The 27,804-nt window shown below is 41.1% G+C and overlaps 2 protein-coding genes across 2 annotated transcripts; both read right to left on the bottom strand.

Moving 5' to 3' along the window:
- Window positions 1–6,097: 6,097 nt before the first annotated feature.
- On the bottom strand, window positions 6,098–9,296 carry LOC117266628 (gap junction delta-2 protein). The gene is made up of 2 exons (XM_033641897.2): window positions 8,856–9,296; window positions 6,098–8,145 (listed from the first exon to the last, which is right to left on the bottom strand). Exons 1-2 carry the CDS (start codon window positions 8,924–8,926, stop codon window positions 7,302–7,304), a joined length of 915 nt encoding a protein of 304 aa, XP_033497788.1. The 5' UTR covers window positions 8,927–9,296; the 3' UTR covers window positions 6,098–7,301.
- Window positions 9,297–10,591: 1,295 nt separating this feature from the next.
- Window positions 10,592–13,633, bottom strand: LOC117266627 (actin, alpha cardiac muscle 1). The gene is made up of 7 exons (XM_033641896.2): window positions 13,513–13,633; window positions 12,890–13,028; window positions 12,309–12,633; window positions 12,068–12,229; window positions 11,708–11,899; window positions 11,009–11,190; window positions 10,592–10,926 (listed from the first exon to the last, which is right to left on the bottom strand). The coding sequence occupies exons 2-7, from the start codon at window positions 13,016–13,018 to the stop codon at window positions 10,783–10,785; spliced, it is 1,134 nt and encodes a 377-aa protein (XP_033497787.1). The 5' UTR covers window positions 13,019–13,028; window positions 13,513–13,633; the 3' UTR covers window positions 10,592–10,782.
- Window positions 13,634–27,804: the final 14,171 nt, after the last annotated feature.

Below are 27,804 nucleotides of genomic sequence, written 5' to 3'. Positions count from 1 at the left end.
GTCTTCACTTTGAGGAAATCGTGCGCAAAGAATTGTGGGCAGTTATACTTGCGAGGATACTCGAAAATTCTCTGAATGAAGGACTTTGTCCTCGCTAGAGTTTGAAGGATTCTTGACATTGGAACAGTCCTTAGGCGGGGTTTGATGATGTAGCATCCTTGAAATTCAGCCATTTAAGGATCCTTCCTTGACTTTCTTTGCCAATGTTGTATGATATTGGCCATGAAAAGGCTGGCAGTGACTCAGGGAGACAGGCATGAAAGGTAAGAAAATGGAAAATGTACCAATAGCATATCAGCACATACAGCGCATAATATTTTGCAGATTTGATTAGCAAGCTAGCTAACATTAGCTAGCAAGATAGCTTTCCGTGTCATGCGCATCAGACACTGCCTACATTCGTAACAAATATTGCCTCGACAGGCGATGGTCACTTGCATGCAGTTGCTCATGTGTGACTGTGATGCACATGCTGCTTCTTCTTGATTGTTTAAGGTGGTTGGCAAACAACTCGAATGGAGTGTAGATCAGAAAATGTGCAATCGTGGAACTCAAGACAAACATCCATTGTAAGAATGAAACAGCACGATATATCTGCGTGACTAGTATAAGTCCACAACTGTCCACGGACATGGAACGTGGAAAGTCTGTGTGTGCCTTTAATGTGTTTCTGTATGGATAGAGCTCCTGGGGAAAATGGTGCACTGCTGATTTCCTGGCAAAGTCTGACCTGTAACTTTATTTTTATGCCAGTATTCAATCGATTTTATTTAAATGGATAAAAGGCATCTGTCTGAATTAAAATATGTTGTAACATTTGTTTTAACATATTTGCTATAACAGCAAACCTTTAGCCAGATATATCTTAAATCCTCCACCTATTTTCTTTTCAAAGCTTTGGTTCAGAACTCAACCATGGTGTTGTAAAAAAGTGCTGCATCAATAAAAGACACAGAGCTGCAATGTAAAGTGTGATTTCATACCTGTCTTTGGAGCTCAGTAAAACTGCAGCCACGTGATTCGTGGCAAAGTGGCATCACATCAGAGTGGGAGTGGGGGGATGGGTGAAGGAGTAGAAAAGGTAGGAAGGGAGAGAACAGACACACACTAAGGAGGAGGGAGAGAGAAAGAGATGAGAGAGGATTGTAGAGAGGAAGGAGTTGAAGAAAGAGGGAGGTGGATTCTTTGGCACGAGGGCAAGGCATTAAGGAAAGGAAGGAAGGAGTAATCGAGATACTCGCAACTGAGAGAAAGCAGACAGCAGTGTGTCTGGTTCATGCAGAGTCCAAAGGTAAACCACAGTGAGGTAGAGTAGATGAACAAACCAAGCAGCAGCAGCGGAGTCACTGAGTCCAACCCGCATTGTGTAATCTCACACTTCCCCTAGGATTAAGAAACAACAGAATTCGCCATCAAAGTGGCGATATTTCTTTTCTTCCCTTTCTCTTTGTTTGCATTCCATTACGGCTCCTCGTTTTTTATAGCAGCAGCCTCCTTGCTCATCTGCCTGCAAAGCAGACAAGTTAAAAGGTGGTCCTTTTATTGTGCAGCCACAAATCTCACAAGATGAGTATTATTTTCCATCCCTGTGTGCCTCTGTAATACACAGTCGTGATTCACATTCTTCTCTGTGTGTGTGATTGCATTTCAGTATGGGCAGCTGTAAATTAATATCTCTATAGTTTCTGCCTTGCTGTCTCTTCCATCTTCCTAAGCATGCTGCTATTCTGTAGCTCCTATATCGCTACAAGTCCAATTGGCCGGCAAGCGCTCCGTGTCCGATTAAGACTTGCCAGCCACTGATTTTTATTGGCTGTGTAATGGTGCAGAACCTAAACATTTATCAGGGTCGATGTGCTGCTTGTAGTACAAGCTATTAGGGAATGCAGAGGAGGCGAGTGGGCATAGAAAGTTAGAACAAGCAGTAGGTGTCAGAATGAACTGTCACCTCTGGAGGGAAATTAAAGATGTCACAAGCAGGAAATTGTTTAGGGTTTGTTTTTGCTGCAGCATGGCCTTGCTCTGACTGCTTTGCATTAATGACAAACTGCTTTACCAGAGAAAGTTGGTGCATTATGGCAAAAAAAATCTGTAGTATTCAAGGGGGGGCAGCTTCCAAATGCTCGAGCCTCGTAACAGAAATGCTGAATGCAGAGAAAATAATTAGTAAGATGCAAACAGGGAAAGTTAACTGGTCTCTTTATCAAAAGTTCTGACTTGACCCTGACTAATTCTAGCTCAACCTGACCTACCTGGTGAAAAAGAGGATGAATATGTCATTTTTTTGGCTTTGGATGCATTGTGTCCTCACCCAGGTGCTGGCTGTCCCACTGCGAACAAATCTGTGTATAATCCCCTAATGTTCTTAATCCTGGGGGTCACATTAAAAAATGGATGGGAAATTAATCTGCTGTCAGGTCTGTCAGGTATATTTTGTCAGTGCCAGTGCTTATTCTCAACCAAATCCTCCTCTGTGAGCCAATATGGCCCAACCACCAACCAGACCGGCCCGCCAAATCCCTCTGTCAAATGTTCTCTGTCCTTTTGCCCTTGTCCTGCGAAGATTTCATTAAAGTCCAGAAGTTTAAAAACAAAAACACCCAAAGCACAGATCACAGAATGAAAGTTTGGTGTTGTGCCTCCCTGATCTGCCATAAAGCAGCGGCGGCGGTGAGGAGGGAGAGAAACTACTGCGGCTGGAGACAGAGGAAACTACTTTACAGCCAGAAGAGAGCGGATGCTTTTGCTCCTCTGGCAGACGGAAAGTTAGAAACTTGGTCACGCTGTGCAAATGCGTTACGGTCTTCCTTCCCCACATGGATGCAAACATCAAGTGTGTTTTGTTTCAATGTCTGCCATATCTGCCTATGCCATGCTATGCCGTGCATATGTGCTGCAGTAACCAGGCTAATTTCATTGCTTCTGGCTGAGTGGATCAAAAAGACCCACATTCAGTGTTTTTTCTTCTGTTTGCTCTCCCCCCTTCCATGCAGTAATCTGCGCAAAAGGCAGAATTAAAGCAGCGCTCCCCCGGAGCCAGCCTCCTCTTTTCAGATTGGTGAAAGAGTAGAAATTGGGAGGACATGCTCGTTTTGGGGCAAAGGGATTGCAGGATTCACTTTCAGGTGAAAGTTGTGGTTCAGTCTGTCACATTTTCTGACAGGCCGCAGAGAGCAGAGGCTGCTGCGAGAAAATCAGGCATGGGGATTTCCTCTCATCAAAATAATATTATACAGTTGCATTTAGCTGGGCAGTTTTGATATAAATGAATAGAAGAGAAGTTACAAATAATTATTATGTCAAAAGACAAATGCCCAGACAGACCCCAGATAATATGACGAATTTCTAATTCTTCTGAGTCCTCTTATGATTGATTTGGCTGTATTTTGGAATCTGTTCAACTGTTCTTGTCCACCACCTTATTCCAAGAGGAGGTGTCAGTATGATGTAAGGCGGCTGCCATGGTTGTTAATAAAGGTGTCAGCAGTCCAGCTCCATCACTCACCTCCGCCAGTCCGGCCTTGTCCCTCAGATAAAAACACACTCTTCTCAAGATATATGTCTCATCTGCAATTTCAAACCATTAAACATCCTTTCTTTGTTTGTATCATGTGGAAACAACCAAAAAGAATTCGATCTGCTTCTCAAACTGCAAACTACTCACCCAGTTTTCTCTGACTCAGGCCTGGAGCTGACTATCATGTAGCTAAATATATGACGCTATACTACTACTTCCTTTGACTGGTCTCATCTCAAGTCTGTGTTTTAAAAATGAGGAATAGTTTAAGCTACAATTTTTGAAATTAGGACACAGACAGCATTACAGTGAAAGAGCTTTTTTAAAATATCCATATCCTCCCCTGCAGCGTGAACGTTTTACAGTTCTGTGCCAAACAGTGAAATTCCTATTAGATCATGTGCCTTTGGACAAAATCTTTGAGTTTGACTGTTACATAAAAATGTGTAGGAACTGCTGTACTGCAGCACACAACCTTAATGCTGCAATTTTAGCCACTTTGGCTACTTTGAACCTGCACCAACTGGGTTTTGACTCATACTTAATGTTCCTAAGATGATACTGGTGAGTACAACAGTCTATACTGCAGTGATAAACAAAACTGAACTCATATAGGGTTGTGTTTTTACCCTAGAACAGCCTGCCTGCTGACCTCAGAGTATTATATCACATTAAACTCAAACTTTAGACATTTCTGCTTATTGCAACATGTAAATGAATGAACATGAATATTTATGTTATGTTCTGCCTTGTGTTTAATTATGTGAATCTCTGTATGTGCGCATTTTTGTGAATTTAATTCAGAAATAACATCTTATAATTAACAATGTCACCTGCATACCACACACCCCTACAAGTGAGTGTGTGCAGCGTATGATCTTAAATATTAATCTGTCTTTGTCCTGAATGAAGGTGGACAGAGTGATGATGAGGTGGCCCACATAGCTCATAAAAAGAGCTGTTTGTTTATGATCTAAGTGGCTTCCACTCCCACACACACCACAGGGAGAGGACCTCTCCTTTAATATTAGGGCGTCTCTTTGTCGATGACTCATATTAACAGGGGGGGGACACGTCTCTAACAATCTCTTCCTTCACCCTGAGCACCTGCAATCACATGAAATTGGAGGTGTTCCTGCAGTGTTTTTGCCTTGTAGTCTTAAAATAGCTCGCGTGCAGCCTTGATGTCTTCCACTGCAGTTGTCAGGATGGGTACGGCCGGTAGATAAATGCATAGGGCCTTGAGATTACTTAACATCTATATACGGTGCGTTTGCATTGTGACTCGTCTCTGCGCGGCCTGTAACCTGGCTGTCACGACTCTGCAAAGATGCAGACACACAGGTACAGTGTAATCTCTGCTGAGTCCTGCAACACTCACATGATGTAAATGCACGACAGCATGCATAATTGCATTGGAACATACCCCAATAATTTTGCCATTTTGCTGGAGTTTGACACCAGGTTGAGTGTTACAGGGAAATTACTAAAGCAAGAAATTATGGCAATTGCATTTAAACATTGTACTGTAATTGTACAGTGCAGATTTGTTATATTTACTTTTGTATTTCTTAAGGTTGATTTATAATTTTGTGATGTTAAGTAAATAAAGGTTTTTTTAGTGGGCCATTTCAGGAGTATTTGAATGCCTGCAGAAGACACACATGAGCAGGAGGAAAAAAGAGAGGAAGACAAAGATGCACACAGGCGTGCACTGCATTGCATCAAAGCGAAGTTGACAAACGGCTCTCCTTTCTTCTGCTTTTCTTTTTTTCAAGTTCATGACTTAGGGAGAAATCTGGGTTCCCCGCTGAGTTGGAGATGGATGCGCCGGTGCCGCCGCTCTTCGATCTCCCCCAGCTTTGCAGAGTCATCCTGGCAGGAGAATCATGAAGAGACCAGCCCTTCCCAGATCACCTGCAACGGTCAGCTGCATACATCTCATTTTTATCTCTCTGTGTCTTTATTTCACCCTCACTCTCCCTCCTTTGTGTGGACACAGTCTTCAGCACCTTCTCTTTTTTTCCCCCTCTCCCCCATCTTTTGTTTTCATTTTGACCTTCATGAGGAGTACACAACCTCCCCCCTCACTTCAGGCTGCTTTCTTACATTCTCAAATGAGAGAAGAAGGGATGAGCGGAGCTGCAGAAAGGGCAGCTCCCTCCGTATTCAGAATCATGATCAGCTTTTTGTCATTCCTGCAGAGTACAGGGAAAGTCACAAACTAAGTTCATAGTGAGACAGTGGGAACGTATAGCTCACTGTAAGGGCTCAGAGCAGTGTCAGATTTGATGCATATAGATTAAAAGTTCCCTCAGACCACTCCGTTACTGAGCAAAAGTATTGATGTGTCTTGTATAAGCAGCATCAGTATTGCAACATATTGCAGAGTGATGAGATCCTGTACAAGGTGTGTCCTGCAGTGTTTTTTTTCTGTACAGAGTGGGTGTGGCTAACATCTTCACTGCACCAAGGCAAAACTTCCCCTGAATATATATATATATATATATATATCTGTGTGATAGGTCAGTCAACATGAGCTCAAGCAGCAGACACAAAGTACTGCACCTCACACATTGCTGGTGTACATGAATCCCACTTTTATTTTCCACAGAGAAAAAAAAAAGATGTTTGTGTTTTTTTTTTCTGGTCTGTTTCGGTTACATTTAAACCACTCTATGAAAAAACTGTAGCACCAGAGCAGATTTTTATTGCCCTTTCTTTGATAAAAATGTCAATTTGTGCTATTTTTTCCAGTTTTGATCGGCTTTGATTAGGGAGAAACATTTACTTCTTGTATATAAAAAAAGACTAGCACTTCATTTCTTTTTTTTTTTTTCCAGTCATTTGCAAAATAAAACAGAGAAAACTGTTATATTATTTTTTTTTTTTCATCTTCATTTAAATCACAACAAATACATTTAAAGCAAATAAAAAAAGAATTCTGGGCGGCATTTAGCATAATCCAAGCAGGGAATCAGCTTTCATGATGATTATTATATATTTATATATTTATATGTATACATATATATCATGTTTATATACAAGTATGGCACTTGATTACACAAAAGCAAGAAAAAAAAAACACTTCACAAATAAAAGCAGTGGGCGCTTTGGTGTGTCATAAATTAAGGAAGTCACAGACGTTAGCGTTTGCAGCAAATTCACCAGATACTGTTTTGCAAGTCAGCTATAAAGCAATGGAATGGTTACATATGTTAAGGTCAGTGGTGCAACACAGGCAACATAAAAAATAAACATGATGTATTTCAACTAGGTCGAACCATAGTAAGGATTTATATATCTATGCATATATAAATCTGAATGATAGATTTGTCCTTTAACTACTGTGTATGGTGCCATTTAATTAGGTTGATGCCAGAAAACAGGTGGAAAGAAAACGTCTTAAAAACACCGTCAGGTCAGTAGTACATTTTGGATAAGGTCAGGCCCTCAAGTGTTCACCTCTTAGTGCAAATTTTTGCATTTTACTCTCTTCAAGTACAGCAGAACAAGCCCACAGAAGAGTAAATATGTGAACACGTTAACATGGTCTCCATTTAGCATCTTACAGAGTATAAACGTTACTAAAAAGTTGCATCAGTGCAATAATAAATAAGTAAACAAACGTGTAACCCACGCTTGCCATGAAGTCCTTAAAAGACCAACAAATCAAAAAAATCTGCCCACTCTTAAAGTCATGACACGAATTAGGCGTGCGGAGCTGTCCATCATGTCCATCATGGTTTTATTTATACATCTGTTTTTCCTTTCTTCCCATGTGTTACACATAAGCAGAGTCACTGGACTGAGTGCGGCCAAAATTTGGCACACTCATCCTCGGCAAGTCCTTATTTCTGATTTCATAAATGGACTTCCGCCGAGCCTGCACACCTCGCACGGCCGTTTTGATTTTCCTCCACCCCAAGTGATTGAGTTCAGCCAGGTTCAACACCACACAGAACCCACTGACGGCGAACATGAACACCAGGAACACAGTCTTCTCCGTGGGCCTGGAGACGTAGCACTCGACGTCTTTGATGCAGGGGTAGCGGTCACATTCGTACACCGACGGGACGTTGAATCCATACAAGAAATACTGACCCACCAAAAAGCCTATTTCCAGCGCGTTTCGGAAAACCACCTGGATGATGTAAAACCTGGAGATGCCCTCTTGTCGCCTCATTTTGGACTTTGTAGTTCTCATTGCCGAATTAGGGATCTCTTTGACTTCTAAACAGTCCGGCTCGGCTTCTTTGGTGGAGTTCTCCGTGTTCTGAAGTACTCCATTTACAACCGTGTTCTTTATCTTTTTGCTCTCGTCTCGCTTCAGTGAATCTTGATCCTTATCTAGTGTCAGATAGACTGTTGAGTACCGCCGTTCCTTCTGCTTGGCCGACTGATGCACCGAGTACGTGATAAAGCAAAGACTCGGGGTGCACACCATGATGATCTGAAAAACCCAATATCTAATGTGTGAAATGGGAAATGCCTTGTCGTAGCATGCCTGGTTGCAGCCCGGCTGTAAGGTGTTACAAACAAACATGGTCTGCTCGTCATCATAGACAGTCTCTCCAACTATTGCTACGATTAGAATCCGGAAGATGACCACCACTGTTAGTAGGATCCTAAAAAGCAAGCAAACAAACAAACAATGTGAAAATAAGTGTGTTATCTGGTACAAGTGTGGTTCAGTTGTGCGCAGCCTCGGTGGCTGAAGCGCTCACAGTCCAATTCGAGTGTGTGTTGGATTTGGGGAGCTGTCCAGTGCTGAAACAGGACGCTCTTGAGGATATGTGTGTGTTTTTATTACTGTGTTCTTGTGATTGTGTGTGTTCCAGTGTGTTTTCTGATCAAATGGCTGAAATGAGAATGACATGTAAGCAATCGGCGTTGCTCTGCCTGTACCTGTGTGCGCTTTGTTAATGGAAAGAGGTGATAACGCCGATCTCCTTCTGCCACCCATGAGTGCACAACCACCACTCCAACTCACCACCAAACATCAAAGGGATACGTGGATAAAATGAACACATGAAATGACACATGGATTTATTTTTTTTTTTTAGTTTAGGCTGCTCGCAGCACCATCCCAGGTTCTGAAACGACAGCTGTCAAGTGGTTTACTCAGCTGTCTCGTTTAGAAGGATGGGAGTAAAAAAAGGAAATCTGTGAAACAAGACAGAAAAAAATCCACAACACAGACACGAAGGACTGGGCACCATGCTACAGACGATCCTTGAGGCACAACACAGAAACGGGGGACTGGGAACCATGCTAAAGACGATCCTGGAGGCTGCTGCGATTCTTCTGTTGTCCTGATTTTTGCTCATCATCTTACCTTCCTATCATAGTAGAGTGCTGCTGGACAGCAGCCTCCAGGAGCCTCTCTAGTATAGTCCATTCCCCCATTTCTGAGCATCCGGAGAAGACTAGAGCACAATGGCACTCTGTTCAAATCCCTCCAAAAAAAGCGCGTTATTTCCAGTCCTGCTTCTCTCCCTCTCTCTCTTGTTTTCAGTCTCCAAAACGTCCGGTTTTAGCTAAGAAATGCATCCGTCACGGGATGCTGCCGCCGTCCCCGCTTCTCTCCGTCTTTCTGCGCGCTATCTGCTTGGTTATGTGCTGAGCGCGCAGCGCCAGCGAGCGTCCTGCTGTGTGTGCCGAGCGCTCCCACGACGTTGCCACACTTTTCCTTGTCATGGGAGTCTGAAGGGCTGATTACTATAAGCCCCCCTATTTTCGATCTTCAGATCAGGTTGATGGGCTGCGCGCTGCGTCTGGATGGAGGGAGGTTGGATTTAATGTCTTGCCAGCGTTAATCCGCCTTTAAGTAGTCTCCCCCCTCCCATGCGTCACGTACGCGCAGACAGGTCGGTGGAGCGCAGCCAGGAGGACCAGGGCTTCTGATTTTCAATATTTCAGTTTTGTATATAGCGTGCGCCATTCAGTGGACACTGCCGAGGACGATTGTGTGCACATAACCTTTAGTGAGTTTATACATTTTAGCATGGGTGAGAATCAAACCTCTAACCATGGCTGTATTGTTACAACTCACTGAGCTACAGAACCACATGTGCACCACATATAACAATTCCATCCTTTTTGGACAGGGGTTGTGGGTGCACCATGTTCTGTGCGCATGGGTCAAGGTGATGTCCGTGTGTTTTTAACTTAACAATATAATGCAGGTGGTTACAAAGACGTGTAGCCTGTGTGTTTAATCACTTTAACACAACCTATTGTTGAGCCTGCACGGCTTTATAAATGAACCCAATCCCCCTGTCTTGGAGCGGACAGCCTCGCATGCCCTGGAGGTATCCCTCCACATGTCGCAGCCTGCTGGTAGAGCTGTTGTTTTCACCTCAGGCAAAGATGATGCTCTGGATACAGTGACAGAGTGAAAGTACCATCCGAGTTGCTAATCGCTTTACAAGGCAGCCTGCCTGTCTCTCTCTCTCTCTCTCTCTCTCTCTCTCTCTCTCTCTCTCTCTCTCTCTCTCTCCCTCGCTGTCTGTGTGTGTGGAGGTTTAAAAATAGAAGCAAAATATGTGACCCCGCCCTGTATATAGCCCTGAGATTTGATCAAGTTGGAGCGCCGCATTGTGTGTACACTAATATTAGACTGGTGTGTGGTCTGACACTTCTAATCTGAGTGTGTCTTTATCCAAAAAAAGAGTGGCTTCACTTTGGGTTTACATGCAGCCTTAGAAACGTACCTTCTTCTTACTAGTGCATCATATTATTAATTATATGAGGCTATTAATAGCATCATCTAAATGTGTCTTTACAGGTAGGCAGGGTGAGCTCTGTCCAACCTGGGAAACTGGGGATTACCGATCACGTGACAGCGGTGTTTGCACTCAATGAAACTTGGTGCGGTTAATTTCTCATGAGGTGGCTTATCCTCTCCGCTCACTGTAATCTTTTCTAATTCAAATCTTTAGTAACCTTTACTCATCCATCACGTGACAGAAGGACAGAAGCCTCCGCTGCTTTCGAGAGACACAGAGAGTAAGACAGGGGGAGGTTTTTTTAGATCCCAAACCAGATCCTGCAAAAGAAAGACGCGTCTCCTGCAAGTCTCGGTTCTCTTTTATTTATTTATAAACCTGTACATATCCACATATAAATTGCACCTGTAGTGTAAACAAATAATTTGACGACAACATACGAATTCCTCTTGAGCCGTAAATTGGGTTGTTGGCACAGAAAGGGGGAGATGACAGAGGGTGAGGGAAGGAGGGGAGGGAGGGGCAGTCTGGCGCTTAGAAGCACTTCCTGTGCACGATGGAGGGTCCAGCCTCATCATACTCCTGCTTGCTGATCCACATCTGCTGGAAGGTGGACAGAGAGGCGAGGATGGAGCCGCCGATCCACACGGAGTACTTCCTCTCAGGAGGGGCGATGATCTAAACACACACACTTGTTACTCTGATACTCTCCTCCTAGAAATGCCACAGTCATATTCCCTCATAAAACACTCTGAGTTACCTTAATCTTCATGGTGCTGGGGGCCAGAGCGGTGATCTCCTTCTGCATGCGGTCAGCGATACCCGGGTACATGGTGGTGCCGCCGGACATAACGTTGTTGGCGTACAGGTCCTTCCGAATGTCAATGTCGCACTTCATGATGCTGTTGTAAGTGGTTTCGTGAATGCCAGCAGATTCCATGCCTGTGCGAACACAGCGGAAAAGTTAGTGCTGCAGAGAACACATCTGACACCGCCGTCAGCTGTCCTAACAGGTGCTGAAACGGACAGCTCCGCCAACAGCTGCGCGCTCTGTGGCGCAAATGTGAACAAAGCCCCTGCTTTAGATGACTCGTGTGTATTTATCGGCGATGAAGTGATAAAGCCGACGGTGGATAAACTGTGACCTCCACTTGGTGATCATATTTAGGCAGCCAACCAAAAATATATGAGCAATAAGCACGTGTATTTTAGAAAAGCCATGCGTTCATCCACTGTTTATTCTGCTTTAATAAGAGCTCTGTGTTGATCTGCGCCGAAAACAACTGAACTTCATATCACTTTTCATTTGTTTATAAGATAATTTGATACTTTTGGCAAACTCTAATACTTTAATACCTAAAATAATGACTAATTACTAACACTTTAAAGTCCACAGTTCATGGGACAGTGTCCCTAAAACTAAATTAAGTCTTCCATGTTTGCGCTCGCCTTTACGCACCAATGAATGAGGGCTGGAAGAGGGTCTCGGGGCAGCGGAAACGCTCGTTGCCGATGGTGATGACCTGACCGTCGGGCAACTCGTAGCTCTTCTCCAGGGAGGAGGAGGAGGCGGCGGTGGCCATCTCGTTCTCAAAGTCCAGAGCCACGTAGCACAACTTTTCCTTGATGTCACGCACGATCTCGCGCTCAGCTGCAGGAGACCAGAATTATGTCAGTCAAATGTGCATCATCGGAAAAAATATGAGAAGGAGCATAAATATGTTTTTTTGTTGTGTTTTTTTACAGTGTTAAAGTACTGATAACTGCGTTATGGCCAACCAAAGTCCGCCATAAATATGAATTAGTAGTCTATACTCACCGGTTGTGACGAAGGAGTATCCACGCTCAGTCAGGATCTTCATGAGGTAATCTGTGAGGTCACGACCGGCCAAATCCAGACGCATGATGGCGTGAGGAAGAGCGTAACCCTCATAGATGGGCACGTTATGGGTCACACCATCACCGGAGTCCAGGACAATACCTGATGATTAATGCAACAGTTATTTCATGTATTAACTCACTGAACAAAATCTTCTACACACCTGAGTTATATGTCATACCTGTGGTACGCCCAGAGGCGTACAGGGACAGCACGGCCTGGATAGCCACGTACATGGCGGGGACATTAAAAGTCTCGAACATGATCTGGGTCATCTTCTCTCTGTTGGCTTTGGGGTTGAGGGGGGCTTCTGTCAGCAGGGTTGGGTGCTCCTCGGGGGCCACGCGCAGCTCGTTGTAGAAGGTGTGATGCCAGATCTTCTCCATGTCGTCCCAGTTGGTGATGATGCCGTGCTCAATGGGGTATTTCAGGGTCAGGATGCCTCTTTTGCTCTGGGCCTCGTCGCCGACATAGGAGTCCTTCTGGCCCATACCCACCATGACGCCCTGAAAACAGGAGCATCGGGAAATCAGTGATGTGGTGGAGAACTACTAGAGCATCATTAACTACCACCTTTTGTTTTCAGAACAAACAAAAAAAAACATAAATGGTCGGTTTATGTCAGTCATAAATTGAAATATCGATGCGTAATTTTGGCGCGCAATTACGCACGCTTGATCTGGCACTTTTTCTTAAAGCCACAGATTGTTTAATGTGATACCATCAAGTCTGAAGTGATAGTTTATGAATAGTTTACTTCACCTGGTGACGGGGGCGACCAACGATGGAGGGGAAGACGGCGCGAGGTGCGTCATCGCCGGCGAACCCAGCCTTCACCAGGCCGGAGCCGTTATCACACACCAGGGCGGTAGTCTCTTCGTCGTCGCACATGGTGTCAGCTCTGCAATACACACGGGGGCGCGCACGCACACGCCCGCAGTGACACGGTTAGATCCAATAATGGAATCCCCTGTTTGTTTGGATTGCATGGTTGAAGCTGTCTCTCCAAGCCGGGTACGACAAACAACACACATAAGGTCGTGTTTTGTGGACAAGCAGTGAAGGGAATGACGGTTAGCTGTCGTTTGCTGCTGCTGCTGATATTATATGATACAGAAGTGCGTGTTAAAGGCATGTGTTAGTGTTCGGGTTTTCTTTGCTGGGTCACTAACACAAGAACTGTAAGTTATTTTTTTAGTATTCACACCACTATAATCCACAATCTGCAAAAGAAAAGAAGCCGATGCTGTGAGATGATCCGTCTCAGTTAGTTGCTGACATTTGGTTAGGCAAGGATGAAAAATCCTGTATCGATCCTCTTGTGATAAATCCACTGGTTGTTTGGCCCCATTCGGTCCCTTAGTTAGCCGTGCAGGTTTACTCACCAGATCAGCACCAGACGCCGGATCTTCAGGGTGTGAACCAGAGGGTGCCGGATCGTCACGTCGGACCACTTTATACCCTGACAGGTGTCCATATTTGGTAACCCATTGCCCTATTGACAACAGACACTCCATGAATGGACAGAGAGAGGGAACTCCCGCGCGGACATCTGTGCGTGCCGCCCATGAGAGGACAGCGGTGAGGACAGACAGACAGACAATGACAGGCTTCCTTTTGATCTTTTCCTTGCCTATAAATCATGATAATATCACTGAAAAACATGACTGTGTCTGTGAAAGGCTTAATCTAGTGAAGGACAGCGACAGTATGACACAATTCCACCTGATATCAATATAATATTCCTATAAATATCAGTGTTGTAACAAAGGCAATCTGAGTATAACGTCCCATTTAAGGACATAGGCCATAACCAGTGGCCTAATCACTCCACATATACTGTATCTGAATATCCAGCTTTGTTTTTGGTAGTCTAAATAATAGGTTACTCCATTCCTTTTGTGTCTGTGTTTCTGGAAAGGTTCCCTAAACACACATGCATTGCGACTGGCAGGACACATGTAACCCCACAGTACCAAATGGAGCAACAACTTGTGCCACGCAGCTGGTGTCAGCAGCTGTTTGACTCTATTAGAAGCTCCAAACCTCACATTTGTCTGAGCGAAGAAGGGGAAACCTCTGCTGCAAACCAAACATCCCCATTTTAGTACAGTCAGAGTGTGTGTCGCTACTCAGAGCAGTTTTATTCAATTTCATGCACATATATTCATAAACAAAAGCATGCTGCTTGACTCACCATATGGCAAATGAAAAGATTTTTTTTTTTGCAGATACAGTCATAGTTTAATTTGCATAAAATCAATGAGTTTCCATAATTCTAATGAGCCGCTTGGACGTTATTGATGTGGTGGCCATGCAACACGCTGTGTCCGCATATGGAAAATTTTGAAATGATTAAAATTCATGCTTCAGTCATGCTCTCTTGGTTTTCCATTTGTATTTTCCACTTTGACTTGTTGTAAGGAAATCCTAATGCAAACCAGAACATTTTTCAATGTCTTTGTCAGAAAATTCAGACTACAACACACAATAATCAGTCAAAAAATATAAAGATCTAACAGAGAGAGATACTTTGGCCTGAGTGTAATATCAAAGGTTATCGCGGTGCATTGAATTTATCCTCCTTGGCATATTTCTCGTCCTCTGTCTGAACACATACCAGTACCTCAAACACCCACCACTGGTCTGGTAATTACCTTTTTATGTAATAAAAGTCACTGCGATGTATAAGAAACCTTTACAGATAAATCAAAAGCAATGTTGATACTGTTTGTTTTTCGCGACATCAAAACAATGAAGAAAAAGGAACATCTCTTGTTGTGACACATGCCATATTCTTTCCTTATTTCTGCACTGAGGAAAGAACAAGACATAGGAAATGACATTGCCGGTTTGCTTGAAACAGACGGGGAGCGAGCTCTGAAGGCTGTGAAATAACATTGGCTAAGAGCAGTGGATGGTCCCACCACAAGGAGGACAAGACAAAAGGGCACAGCGAGCCATGAATCATATGCTGCTGTCACCCGACCCCGAGCCATAACCCTTCACTGTGTGACTCTTTGTTTTGGTCTTATGTAATGAATGGTAGGCTGTGGTCTGCTTTAAGCATCCTTTTGCCCCAGTATTCAAATAATGCTAACATTTTATGACCAGAGCTTAGTTAAATCTGTCTATGGAGAGCAGGACTGTAAAGATCAAGAGGGAAGGGTGGACTTTCAACATGAGTTTGCCCTTGTGCCAAAATACTAAAATGTTTAAAAACGATATATAAGTGTTTCCCTGGCCCCACCATCCTTTGTCATAGTGTGTCCAGGTGCTATCACTGTGAGGTCATGGGCTCAGGATGTAGATAGTAGTATTGTTAAACTGCAAAATATTTGTTGTGCTCACTCTCAGAGCAGCCACGGGTGTGAAAGATTCATACCAGAACCAGGGTCACTCGGAGGCTACTCAAACAGTCCTGTAGTGTGACTTTCACTTTAGCTGTTGCTACTGAGATTAAATCATTGCGGCACGATCATTCTCCTCCTACTCAACGACGCCTCAGGAAATCGGCCTCATTGCTCAGCAGTACAGTTGAGATAATAAGGACAAAACCGTCCAGAACAAAAAACCTATTGATTTTCTGTGGGGATTTCGCATCATAAACAGAGTACAAGCCCTTTTAGAGAACCCCGAGGCGCAGTCATTTGCCTGATGCAGGCAAGGTTTTGTACCTAAATCAATAATGTGTACATATATGGCAATGTCCCCGCGCTGGATTGTAGCATTTGAGCTGTTCATCAAAAACTCGCTCAATACAAATGGTTTGAAAGCACTTTGTTCTCTCCAACATGGCGCATTTATCTGTGTTGAGCGTCAGGGGCCATTTAAAGGTCACAGCAGAAAGAAGACATGGAACATATTGCTCAGTGAAAATTGGGTGTCCTCTCTCTCTGGCCCATGCGCTGAATACTGAGTGACAGGCTGTTGGCTTATGTTTAAGGCTTCAGCGTTTGTACCTCAAAGGAGCACAGGGCTTGGATAACTGTCAGTGTGGCTGCAGTTAGACAGCAAACATTTGCATATTTGCATTATCATCGATACTTTGGACAATAAGTCTCACTTTCTTAAAATGCACAGTTTCATTTTTTTGTACTTTCTGAACGTCTGTTATGTAACAGGCTCACAGGCAACAAGTATTAAGACTCTGGGAAAATAAGTTCTCATTTTTGGAAAAGAGTTACAGATTCAAAAGCTGGTGCATGTCAAAATAAAAGTTCTTTTATGTTTATTATCTTATTGCAACATGATGAAATTCATTAAAATAAAATGCAACTGCATCAATATTTATGTACTAACAATCAAAGCTGGACGGAAACATTTCACATTTATTATGAATTAAATATAAAATGTCTCTCAAACTAATTAGGGCTGCAGCTAATGATTATTTTTATTATTGATTATTCTGTTGATCATTTTTATTAGGCTATAAAGGCTATTTAAATGTCAGAAAGTAGTGAGAAATGCACATCAAAGAACCCAAGGCAATGTTTTCAAATCAAAACAGATATATTCACTTTATAATAAGATTATACATAATAAGGACATGAAAAAAAAACTGCAAAATCTGACATTTGAGAGCGTGGAATCAAAGGATATCTGATATCTTTTTGCTTCTTAAATTACTTAAACAATTAGTCAATTGTTTGAATTGTTTGATGATTAATTTGATCAACTAATCGATTTATAATCAGTCTCTGAATCCATTGGCTTTTGGTCTAATGACAATAATATTCAGTCTCAAAACAGCGTGCACCATTTTGCTAGGGTTTCCAGGTTGAACAATATGTTTCTTCAAAATGGTGTGCAACCGGTTTTCAACCAGGAGAGACATTAAAATGAAGTAAGGATCATATTTAATACAGAATATGAGTGTACAGATTAACAATTGATTTAGGCTGATGAAGATTTAACAGAAGTCTTTGGTGCTTGGACACCACAGGGAGATATTTTGTGATTGAGGGACATCTGAGCGACAGCCTGGAGTCTGGCTGATGACTCTGAGGCTGCTGACTGCTGAGGCAGATGAGGCTGATGAATCTGTAAAGATTAGGAGGGCATGCACGGCTGCAGTGAGAAAGAACTACGGCAGAGAAAGAGCCATATTTAAAGTGAGGAGCAGTGAGATGATAGGCTGACAGAGAGGGTGTGTCGCTGTGCTGTTGGTTGATTGTGAATAAGCTGATGACTCAATTGACAGACCCAGGCAATGTCACCTAGAGACAGTGAGTGAGCATAGGTGCAAGGAGTGAATGGCAAGGGTGAGAAAGAAACTTACAGCCTGAGCATGAAAAGTATTATCTTCCTGACTGAACTTTCGCTAGAGCTTCATATGTTGGTGAAGATTCTCAGTCATCCACGTTTTTTATTTCACAATTGCTTTTGGCAATGTGAACCTATATTTCCATTGCCAAAACAGCCTCTTAAGTTGAATAGAATTAAGCTTGTTCATATTAAAAGGTGTTGCACCAGTGAAACACAACAGGGTGTTCAATGGTGTTCAGTGTATTTCTATTTATATAAACATTTTGCTATCTTTTGTTGGGGCTGAACGCAGCCCTGGTGTGGCTGGTGGATATCCGGGCCAAGGCTTCCTCTTCTGTGTGCTGGTCATTTCAACTAGATATCAGTCTTTATGATAATATTGAGGAATTTATCAAAATATGGCAACCGGTCTTGGACATGGTGGACCCTTCTGAACTGGACTTGAATATACTTGATTAATAACACGCAGCAGACTGTAGCATATCCTAGTAATTTGTATGTGGTTGTTTTTATAGTAAGGTTGTTACTCCTGCTGTTTTTGTGTTTGGTTCAAAGTGATTCAGTTGATTTAAAAAGTGGTTTTGTGAATATCCAGTAATAGAGGTATATGAAACTGTGGCTGGAACCTAATAAAAATAATTATAAAAATGAAAATAATAAATAAATATCTGAATATCAATCCAGATTTTAAAAAAAAGGAAGCTAATATGAAGCCAACCCATCATCGGACAATAGCCGATGGGTTCTGAGACTGTATTTCAGCCAATATGCTCTGCCTCTTTTGCTCTCCACACTGTTAACCTGCTATTCAAAAGTAAGTATATCAAATAGAAACATAAAACCAGCCCCCACCATGTGTTGCTAAAAGCCCTAAATTGGCCAGTACAAATACATGGAGCATGACCTCAGTGTCCTCAGTTGTAGCTCGTGCCCTGCTTACCTTATTAAACTGTAGCTGAAACTACTAAATTATCCAAACTCCAAAAAAATAAACTCTCTAAATTTCTCATTAGGAAACTAGAAACCAAGAAAAGCTCTTGCTAATGTGGACTGGAGAAGTGGCCCACTTTGAGGCCTTGCAAACTGACATTTCCTCCCATAGCCATTTAACAGTGTACCCACTCCACCTCGTGTGTTTGTGTGTGCATGTGTGTGAATGTGAGGATGAAATTACAGAGCAGTATGTGGTTAATTGAACGGGGAGGCCTATACTTATCCTCTCTCTCTCTCTCTCTCTCTCTCTCTCTCACTCTCACTCTCACTCTCTGCCTCCCAGGTCTCCTTGCAGCCAGTACAGTAGGAACAGGCTTTTTCCACAGCCAGTCTCAGACCCTAATGAAAAATTCACCATCTCTCTCTCTGTATCTCTCTCTTCCCCTCTCCTCCTCTTGCTCTCAGTGTGGCACTGTCAGCTTGGCTTCAAGGCCTATCGCCTGCTGTGTCCTCTGCCAAGACTTCTGGGAGGAAAAACAGAGAAAGTTGAATTAAAATCGGGCGATTTTTTTTGGCAAGGGGCTTCTATCCTCAGGATGTTTGGGAGCAGAACTGGGCAGACAAAAAAAGCAATCTAACTAGGCCTCCTATGACACTCACATAAATATTGCAGTACACACTCGGGCATTGGCCACCCCCCTTTTTTCTTTTTTTCTTTTTTTTTTAAATAAATTTGTCACAGATTATAACCCCCGTTTTAAAAGAACGAGTGAGGTTTTGTCACTGCGTGCATCAGTCAAGAGTGAGGGGTAGCAAATGAGGTTAAAAACCGCTTTGGATTGGAAATTAAATATTCATGAGTCAAATTTATATAAGCCACAAAATAGACAGCCACCCAGATTTGTAGGTAGGCTGCTCAGCAAGAGAATTTTGGTAATTCTTTATAGGGGTCCCTAAGTATCGAATCCTGAGCTATTTTGGTGGTAGCAGTGACTGTGCCGTGTCACTCAAAGCTGATAGGAAAGCTTTTGAGTTTAGTACCCAAACACCTCGCCTCGTAGAAGTTCAGCTAAATAGGCTTTTGCTCTCTGATATTCGTGCATATATTCAAACTGTTTAATTGAGCCTCTACAGCAGCAAGATATTATGAACCAACATGTTGCTTTTGCAATATGCATCCCCCCTATCTGCTGCAGGGACGCTGTTAGGAAGCTAAATCTGCTCCAGCTTCAAGAGCATTTTCCCTCAGGGATCAATAAAATATTGCTTAAAGTATTGCTCTTTTTGCCCCCAAATAGTTGAGTTGCTGCTCTATTGCATGTCCTTATGACCCCTGTCTGCTCCTCTGGGATTTCTTTTGAACTGTGATTCTGTTTCATGTTTTACTGTTTCTCCAACCAACTTCAAAAGTGTATCACAAGATAAAAGTAAGGAATAGGTACCTCATTTGGAATTTTCAGTCGAAGTAGACCTCTGCTGCGAACTGACTGTGAAGTTTGCTGTGAACTTAGTACGAAGTTAGCTGTCGATATTATAAAAGATTCAAAATTTATTTGAAAGTCTAAGGGTGAAATTAGCCTTTTTAGAAGCCATCTAAAGAGTTTTATCTGACTTAAAAGTAAAAGTAATACTACAGCAATGTAAAATCACATAAGTATCGTCTGGATCATATATCACAGATGCATTAATGTTTTCGCGGCATTTTTTATTGTGTGTGGTCAAGATCATTTTAAATCTAAATTATTCTTGGACAACCACTAAGGGAACTGGAGAAGCACCTGAGGAACACCAATCTGACAACTAGAGGCATGAGTCAGTCACAATACCACCAATGCCACCAATCAACCAGCCTAAGCACCAGATGGACTCAAGGCTGCCTACATGTACATGGTGATAAATACAATAAAATGGGCAAGAACAGCGTCTGCCCCAGGGCCCAAAGGCATCCCATGCAGGCTCTATAAAAACACCATGGCATCCTGAGACACTTCTGGAAGCTGATGGAAGTGGCATGGGTAAAAGGAGTCATCCCCAAGGCATAGCGAAGGGCAGGAAGCACATTAATCCTCAAAAGAAAGAACTCTTCAACCATCAGCCAGTTTCGCCAGATCAGCCCGCTGAATGTGGAAGGAAAGATCTTCTTTGGTATTGTGGCTCAAAGACTCTCAGCTTTACTGATACAGCGATGCAAAAAAAAGAGGGATTCAGGGCTTCTCAGGATATTTGGAACATGCAAGCATCATCTGGCATCAGATCCAAACTGCCAAGGAGGAAAAGAAAAATCTCCATGTGGTGTTCCTGGATCTTGAGGACGCCTTAAGGTCAGTGCCTCATGAGACCCTGTGTGCTACGTTCAACTTCATCCAGGTCCCAGAGGGCATCACAAGGTGTACGCCCAAGAGCTCCAGTTCTGTGTAACACAGGGCAACACCAATGCATGGCAGCACCTTGAGAAAAGCATAATGACGACCTGTCCCATTTAGCTTATCGCATTCACCGTAGGAATGGAGCTCGTCACCTGAGCATCAACATGGGTGGTCAGATGGGAATGCTTGAAGAGTGGATTGTGTCATCCTCCAATCGGAGTGTACATGGATGACATGACGACACTGACAACAATGAAAGCATGCGCCAAATGCCGTGGACTTGAATAGCTGGCAAAAGGCTACTCCAACTGATCACCGGCTCCTGATGGTTTAGGAGGTGCACCACCAAGAAGAAGCTGCCAGGTGTGCCAAAGCCATGTCCCAAGCCAAGCAAGGCAGCTGGACAAGATGGGGTGCCGTCAAGAGAAGGAAAGTCACATGGAATGAGCTATGGAGCATGGAGACTAACATACTGAGCTTCACCATCAGAGCCACGTATAACATCCTGCCCTTTCCTACAAACCTAAATCACTGAATGGAAGAGGATCCAGCCTGTCCTCTGTGTACAGTTCCAGCAACCCTCAGGCACATCTTAGTAGGATCAGCTTGACACAAGGCAGATACACCTGGTGGCACAACCAAGTACTGGCCTGTTTGGCAGCTGAGCTAGAGCGGATTAGAATAACCACCAATGCCATGCCTCTCAAGACCCAGGAAAAGTTCCCATACCTTCCACCCGTCATCCGGGAAGGAGAGAAAGTCATTGCTAGCCTCTTGTCTTCCTACTCAAGCCCACTCAATACAGCCGTATATATATATATGTATATATATGAATATATACTGAATTTATATCAGCTTGAGTAAATGTACTTAGTTAGGTTCCACCACTGAACATCCCTCTTCTTAATATAATGCATTATTTCGATGTTGACCCATGTTTAACCTCTGGCATTACCACTTGGCTTTAAGACTATTTCCTTTGCCATTGCATTAGTTACTGTAAGAGAATCAGACAAAAAACAGCAGAAAATAAAACCTTTCATGACATTTATTTTTTCACAAAAGGATAAACTCCTGTGAGCAACATAACCTCTGGCCTCAGAGCTCAACAAAAGCTCTACTGAAGCAAACCAAACTGACCCCAACAGCAGCAGCAAAGCAAAGGGTGACTTAAGGTCACTAAATTAGTATGTGCCACATGAAAATGGTAATTTACCATGATATTCCTCTAAAATGTTTGGTCAAGCACAAGCGTTCCCTTCCCTATTTGTCATGATAGCTCAGAGCACACTTGGTTGAGTCACATGAGTTGAAACTAACAACTAGCCTTAAAGAAATGGAATTAAACATAGCCTGATGTCCCTCTGAGATACTGCATGGTGTATTAGCATAGACCTAACTTGACTGTAGGTCAAAGTTAAGGTTTCGTGGCAGTTTATCTAACAATGACAAGAAAAAATGGGAAGGGGTTCATGGAAGACATATGTAACAGTGTAATTCAGGAATATCACGAGTAAAATAAAGAATGAAACAGGATTTATTCAACTAATAATTAGGATTTAAAGAAACACACTCTTTGCACACTAAAGCTACAGCAAGGAGATGGTTAACCTAGCTTAGCATAAAGACTGGAAACCTACCAGCACCTCTGCATCTCACACATTTAATCTCATTTTGTTAAACCACAACTTTTCCATTTTTACACTGAAATTTAACTTAGGGGTGGCACGGTGGTGTGGTGGTTAGCACTCTCGCCTCACAGCAAGAGGGTTGCCGGTTCGATCCCAGGCGTGGGAGACCTTCTGTGCGGAGTTTGCATGTTCTCCCCGTGCCAGCGTGGGTTCTCTCGACCTGTCCAGGGTGTACCCTGCCTTTCGCCTGATGTCAGCTGGGATAGGCTCCAGCCCCCCCACGACCCTCAAGAGGATGAAGCGGTTAGAAGATGAATGAATGAATGAATGAATTTAACTTAGCTTACCCACACTAGCTGTTTCCCTCTACTTCCAGTCTTTATGCTAAGCTAAGCTAACAACATGCTGGCTCCAACTTCATATAGACACAACCCTCTCATCTAACTTTTGGCAAGAAAGTGAGGAAGAGTATTTCCTAAATTTTCAAACACTTCCTTTTAAGACAGAGATTGGAAATCAGTTTTCCCCAACATCATTTTGAAACAAAACTGAAAAGGAATTTAGTCACACTAAAATAATTATCTTTTAAAACATTTGTTTAATAAACACTGATACTGTATGCATTTACACCTGTAATAAAGAGAAAAAAATGTTTAGAAATTGTCAGCAAATTATTTAACTATATGAAACAACAGGAGATAAAAGTGACTCATTATTAGCACAAAACGATTTAAATCTCCAAAGAGCAGAATGTTGTATTTAAGACTTGTATCTCATTGCAGTTATGTTTTATATTTCATCACTGTCCTATGAAAACCAAAATGTCAACTTTTCATGAGCTAAGAAATACAGCCCTGTTTACAGTTTTGTGATACAATAGGTTCTTCCAATCGCTAATTTAACCGAAGAAGGATCATTTACATAATTCGTAAAGGGACATCCATCATTTTATTTGAAAACTTCATCACCAAATTTGGAGATACATGGCTTTCACTGAACAGCGATGAATATGGAACAACATATTTGTGAGCTTATCCATCTCTCATATGGTATTTCCTTCCTTCTAACCCTTATCTACCTTAATAGATACATTTTATAAATATTTTAGTCCTTGGTGAAGAATTTTGAATTGACTTTGAAACAGCCAACTCAATCTAAAGACTTTTTTGTGTTGTTTGTTTCATCAGTACAGTAGTTCAATGTGTATCTGAGATAGTTTTGACATTGTGGGTTCATGCCTGTGTAAGTTATTGAATTTTGAAAGCCAACACCCAGAGGAAAGGTTGAAAAGTTCTCAGTGAAGAGCTCTGAATGTGAGGGGTAACTGAGTACAGTTCATCTGGTATATTAGATAAATTGCTTTTTGCATTCCTATGACCAACCACTGTGTGCTGAACTAGCTCTTGTCCTCATGCATTTACAATAGTGTCAGTGTGAAAGTAGTGCAAAGAAAAATCCAAAATGCACATTATCCAGTATGCCAGATGAATTGTACTCACTTTCCCCTCACATTCAAAGCTCTTCGCTGAGAACTTCTCACCCTTTCCTCTGGGTGTTGGTTTTCAAAATTCAATAACTTACTCAGGCATGAACCCAAAATGTCAAAACTTCAGTGCAACCACCCGGCACTTTGAGCCACTAGATCATACTTTTTCACAGCATTTTTTTGTCAAAACTTCAATCGTTCTTTTCAAAGGTTCCAAAGGAAAAAAGACACATAAACCTCGAATCCAGAACCTCATAAATTTGATGACAGTTTTCCTTATCACATTACTTTCACACTTATTTTCTGACTGTTTCTCAGTCTTTGCATGACTGCTGACAGAAGCACACTTTAACTATGTCTAACTGTTTTAACATAGTCTGCACAGTTTTATTCTTGGCTCATTGTCTGAGAGTCTTTCAGTGAGTAACATTAAAATTTTCCTAAAAATGTAATTGTATATAATGCAAAAATGATTATTGCGTAATTTGCAATAGAAGTGTTATTATATTGTGTCATTAAAAATACCAAAATATACATAAAGATGTGACACTGAACTATGTCAAAATTGCCATAGCGTTGTCATACTAAACTATGTAAGAAAAAAAATCCAAAAAAAGTCTTACTATACTATGTTGAAAAATGCCCAAAATTATTGATTATTAATTAATTATTAAACTATGTGAATATATCCCCAAAAAATTTGTAATATACTATGTAAAAAAAGACATCGATTAAAATGTCAAACTATACATCATACTAAACTATGTCAAAAATGCCATAAAATATCATAGTGTACTATGGCAAAAAATCCTATAAAAAATTCTACACAGTGTCAAAAAAAGAAAAATCGATGAAAATGTCAGAGATAGTGTGTCAAATAGTGCCATGAAATTGCCGTACTATACTATGTAAAAAAAACTGCCAGTGAATTGTCATACTATACTATGTCAAAAGATATAAAAATATCATACTATACTATGTCAAAAAATCCCAGTCAAACGTCAACATCAACGTCAATGACAAATGCCATAAAAACGTCATACTAAATAATGTCCAATAGTGCCATGAAAACATCATACTATTCTATGCCTTAATATGCCATAACAATGTCATACTATACTATGTCTTGAAATGCCTTAAAAACGTCATACTATACTACAGTATGTCGAAATATGCCATGAAAATGCAATGTTATACTGTGTTGAAAAATGCCGAAAAAAGTCATACTATTCTATGTCGAAATATGCCATAAAAACGTCATGCTATACTATGTCGAAAAATGCCAAAAAAAAGTCATACTATACTACGTCGAAATATGCCATAAAAAACGTCATACTCTACTATGTCGAAATATGCCATAAAAATGTCATATTATACTATGTCAGAAATATGCCATAAAAACGTCATACTATACTATGTCCGAAATATGCCATAAAAACGTCATACTATACTATGTCCGAAAATGCCATAAAAACGTCATACTATATTATGTCAAAAAATGGCAAAAAAACGTCATAATATACTATGTCCGAAATATGCCATAAAAACATCATACTATACTATGTCGAAAAATGCCATAAAAACATCATACTGTACTATATCCTAAAATGCAATAAAAACATCATACTATACTATGTCCGAAAATGCCATAAAAACGTCATACTATACTATGCCTTAATATGCCATGAAAATGCCATACTATACTGTGTCGAAAAATGCCAAAAAAAGTCATACTATACTATGTCGAAATATGCCATAAAAACGTCATACTATACTATGTCGAAATATGCCATAAAAACGTCATGCTATACTATGTCGAAAAATGCCAAAAAAAGTCATACTATACTATGTCGAAATATGTCATAAAAACGTCATGCTATACTATGTCGAAAAATGCCAAAAAAAAGTCATACTATACTATGTCAATATGCCATAAAAACGTCATGCTATACTATGTCGAAAAAATGCTAAAAAAAAAGTCATACTATACTATGTCGAAAAATGCCAAAAAAAAGTCATACTATACTGTGTCAAAATATGCCATTAAAACGTCATACTCTACTATGTCGAAATATGCCATAAAAACGTCATAATATACTATGTCAGAAATATGCCATAAAAACGTCATACTATACTATGTCGAAATATGCCCTAAAAACGTCATGCTATACTATCTCGAAAAAATGCCAAAAAAAAGTCATACTATACTATGTCGAAATATGCCATAAAAACGTCATGCTATACTATGTCGAAATATGCCATAAAAATGTCATGCTATACTATGTTGAAATATGCCATAAAAATGTGATATTATACTATGTCAGAAATATGCCATAAAAACATCATACTACTATGTCGAAATTTGCCATAAAAACGTCATGCTATACTATGTCGAAAAAAATGCCAAAAAAAAGTCATACTATACTATGTCAAAATATGCCATAAAAATGTCATACTATACTATGTCAGAAATATGCCATAAAAACACCATACTATACTATGTCAAAATTTGCCATAAAAACTTCATACTATACTATGTCTGAAAATGCAATAAAAACGTCATACTATACTATGCCTCAATATGCCATAACAATGTCATTTTTTAATTTAATTTAATTTTTTAATTTTATATACTTTATTAATCCCCGAGGGGAAATTCAATTTTTCACTCTGTTGTCAATTACACACAGGTCCGAACACACACATGCACAAACTGGACCTATACATGCACTAAGTGGAGAGATGTCAGAGTGGGCTGCCCATGACAGGCGCTCTGAGCGGTTGGGGGGTTCGGTGCCTTGCTCAGGGGCACCTCGGCAGTGCCCAGGAGGTGAACTGACACCTCTCCAGCTACCAGTCCACGCTCCATATTTTTGGTCCAGACGGGGACTTGAATAGGCGACCCTCCGGTTCCCAACCCAAGTCCCTATGGACTGAGCTACTGCCGCCCCCCGTCATACTATACTATGTCCTCAAATGCAATAAAAACATCATACTATACTATGTCCGAAAATGCAAGAAAAGTTGCATACTATTCTATGTCCGAAATATGCAATAAAAACGTCATAATATACTATGTCGAAAAATGGCAAAAAAAGGCATATTGTACTATGTCCGAAATATGCCATAAAAACATCATACTATACTATGTCCGAAAATGCCATAAAAACGTCATACTATACTATACCTTAATATGCTATAACAATATCATACTATATAGTATGTCGAAAAATGCCTTAAAAACGTCATACTATACTGTGTCGAAATATGCCATAAAAATGTCATACTATACTATGTCCGAAATATGCCATAAAAACGTCTTACTTTACTATCTCGAAATTTGCCATAAAAATGTCATACTATAGTATGTCCTGAAATACCTTAAAAATGTCATACTATCCCACGTCGAAAAATGCCATAAAAACGTCATACTCTACTATGTTGAAATATGCCATAAAAATGTCATACTATACTATGTCGAAAAATGCCATAAAAACGTCATACTATACTATGTCGAAAAATGCAATAAAAACGTCATTCTATACTATGTCCGAAATATGCCATAAAAACATCATACTATACCATGTCCTCAAATGCAATAAAAGCGTCATACTATACTATGTCCGAAAATGCAATAAAAACGTCATACTATACTATCTCCTAAAATGCAATAAAAACGTCATAGTATACTATGTCGAAAAATGCCATAAAAACGTCATACTATACTATGTCGAAATTTGCCATAAAAACGTCATACTATACTATGTCGAAAAATGCCATAAAAACGTCATACTATACTATGTCCGAAAATGCAATAAAAACGTCATACTATACTATGTCCTAAAATGCAATAAAAACGTCATAGTATACTATGTTGAAAAATGCCATAAAAACGTCATACTATACTATGTCCTAAAATGCAATAAAAACATCATACTATACTGTCGAAAAATGCCATAAAAACATCATACTATACTATGTCCGAAAATGCCA

The sequence above is a fragment of the Epinephelus lanceolatus genome, chromosome 15 (assembly GCF_041903045.1).
Source record: "Epinephelus lanceolatus isolate andai-2023 chromosome 15, ASM4190304v1, whole genome shotgun sequence".
NCBI lineage: Eukaryota > Metazoa > Chordata > Actinopteri > Perciformes > Serranidae > Epinephelus > Epinephelus lanceolatus.
This window is presented reverse-complemented; position numbering and strand designations above follow the sequence as displayed.

Bases quoted from the DNA above. Each gene is read 5' to 3' on its own strand.
- LOC117266628 (XM_033641897.2), bottom strand. From the start codon at position 8,926: ATGGGGGAATGGACTATACTAGAGAGGCTCCTGGAGGCTGCTGTCCAG. The intron at 8,146-8,855 runs GTAAGATGATGA...CTTGCTTTTTAG, and splicing joins CACTCTACTATGATAGGAAG to GATCCTACTAACAGTGGTGG.
- LOC117266627 (XM_033641896.2), bottom strand. From the start codon at position 13,018: ATGTGCGACGACGAAGAGACTACCGCCCTGGTGTGTGATAACGGCTCC. The intron at 12,634-12,889 runs GTGAAGTAAACT...TCCTGTTTTCAG, and splicing joins TTGGTCGCCCCCGTCACCAG to GGCGTCATGGTGGGTATGGG. The intron at 11,191-11,707 runs GTGCGTAAAGGC...GTGTTCGCACAG, and splicing joins CTTCCAGCCCTCATTCATTG to GCATGGAATCTGCTGGCATT.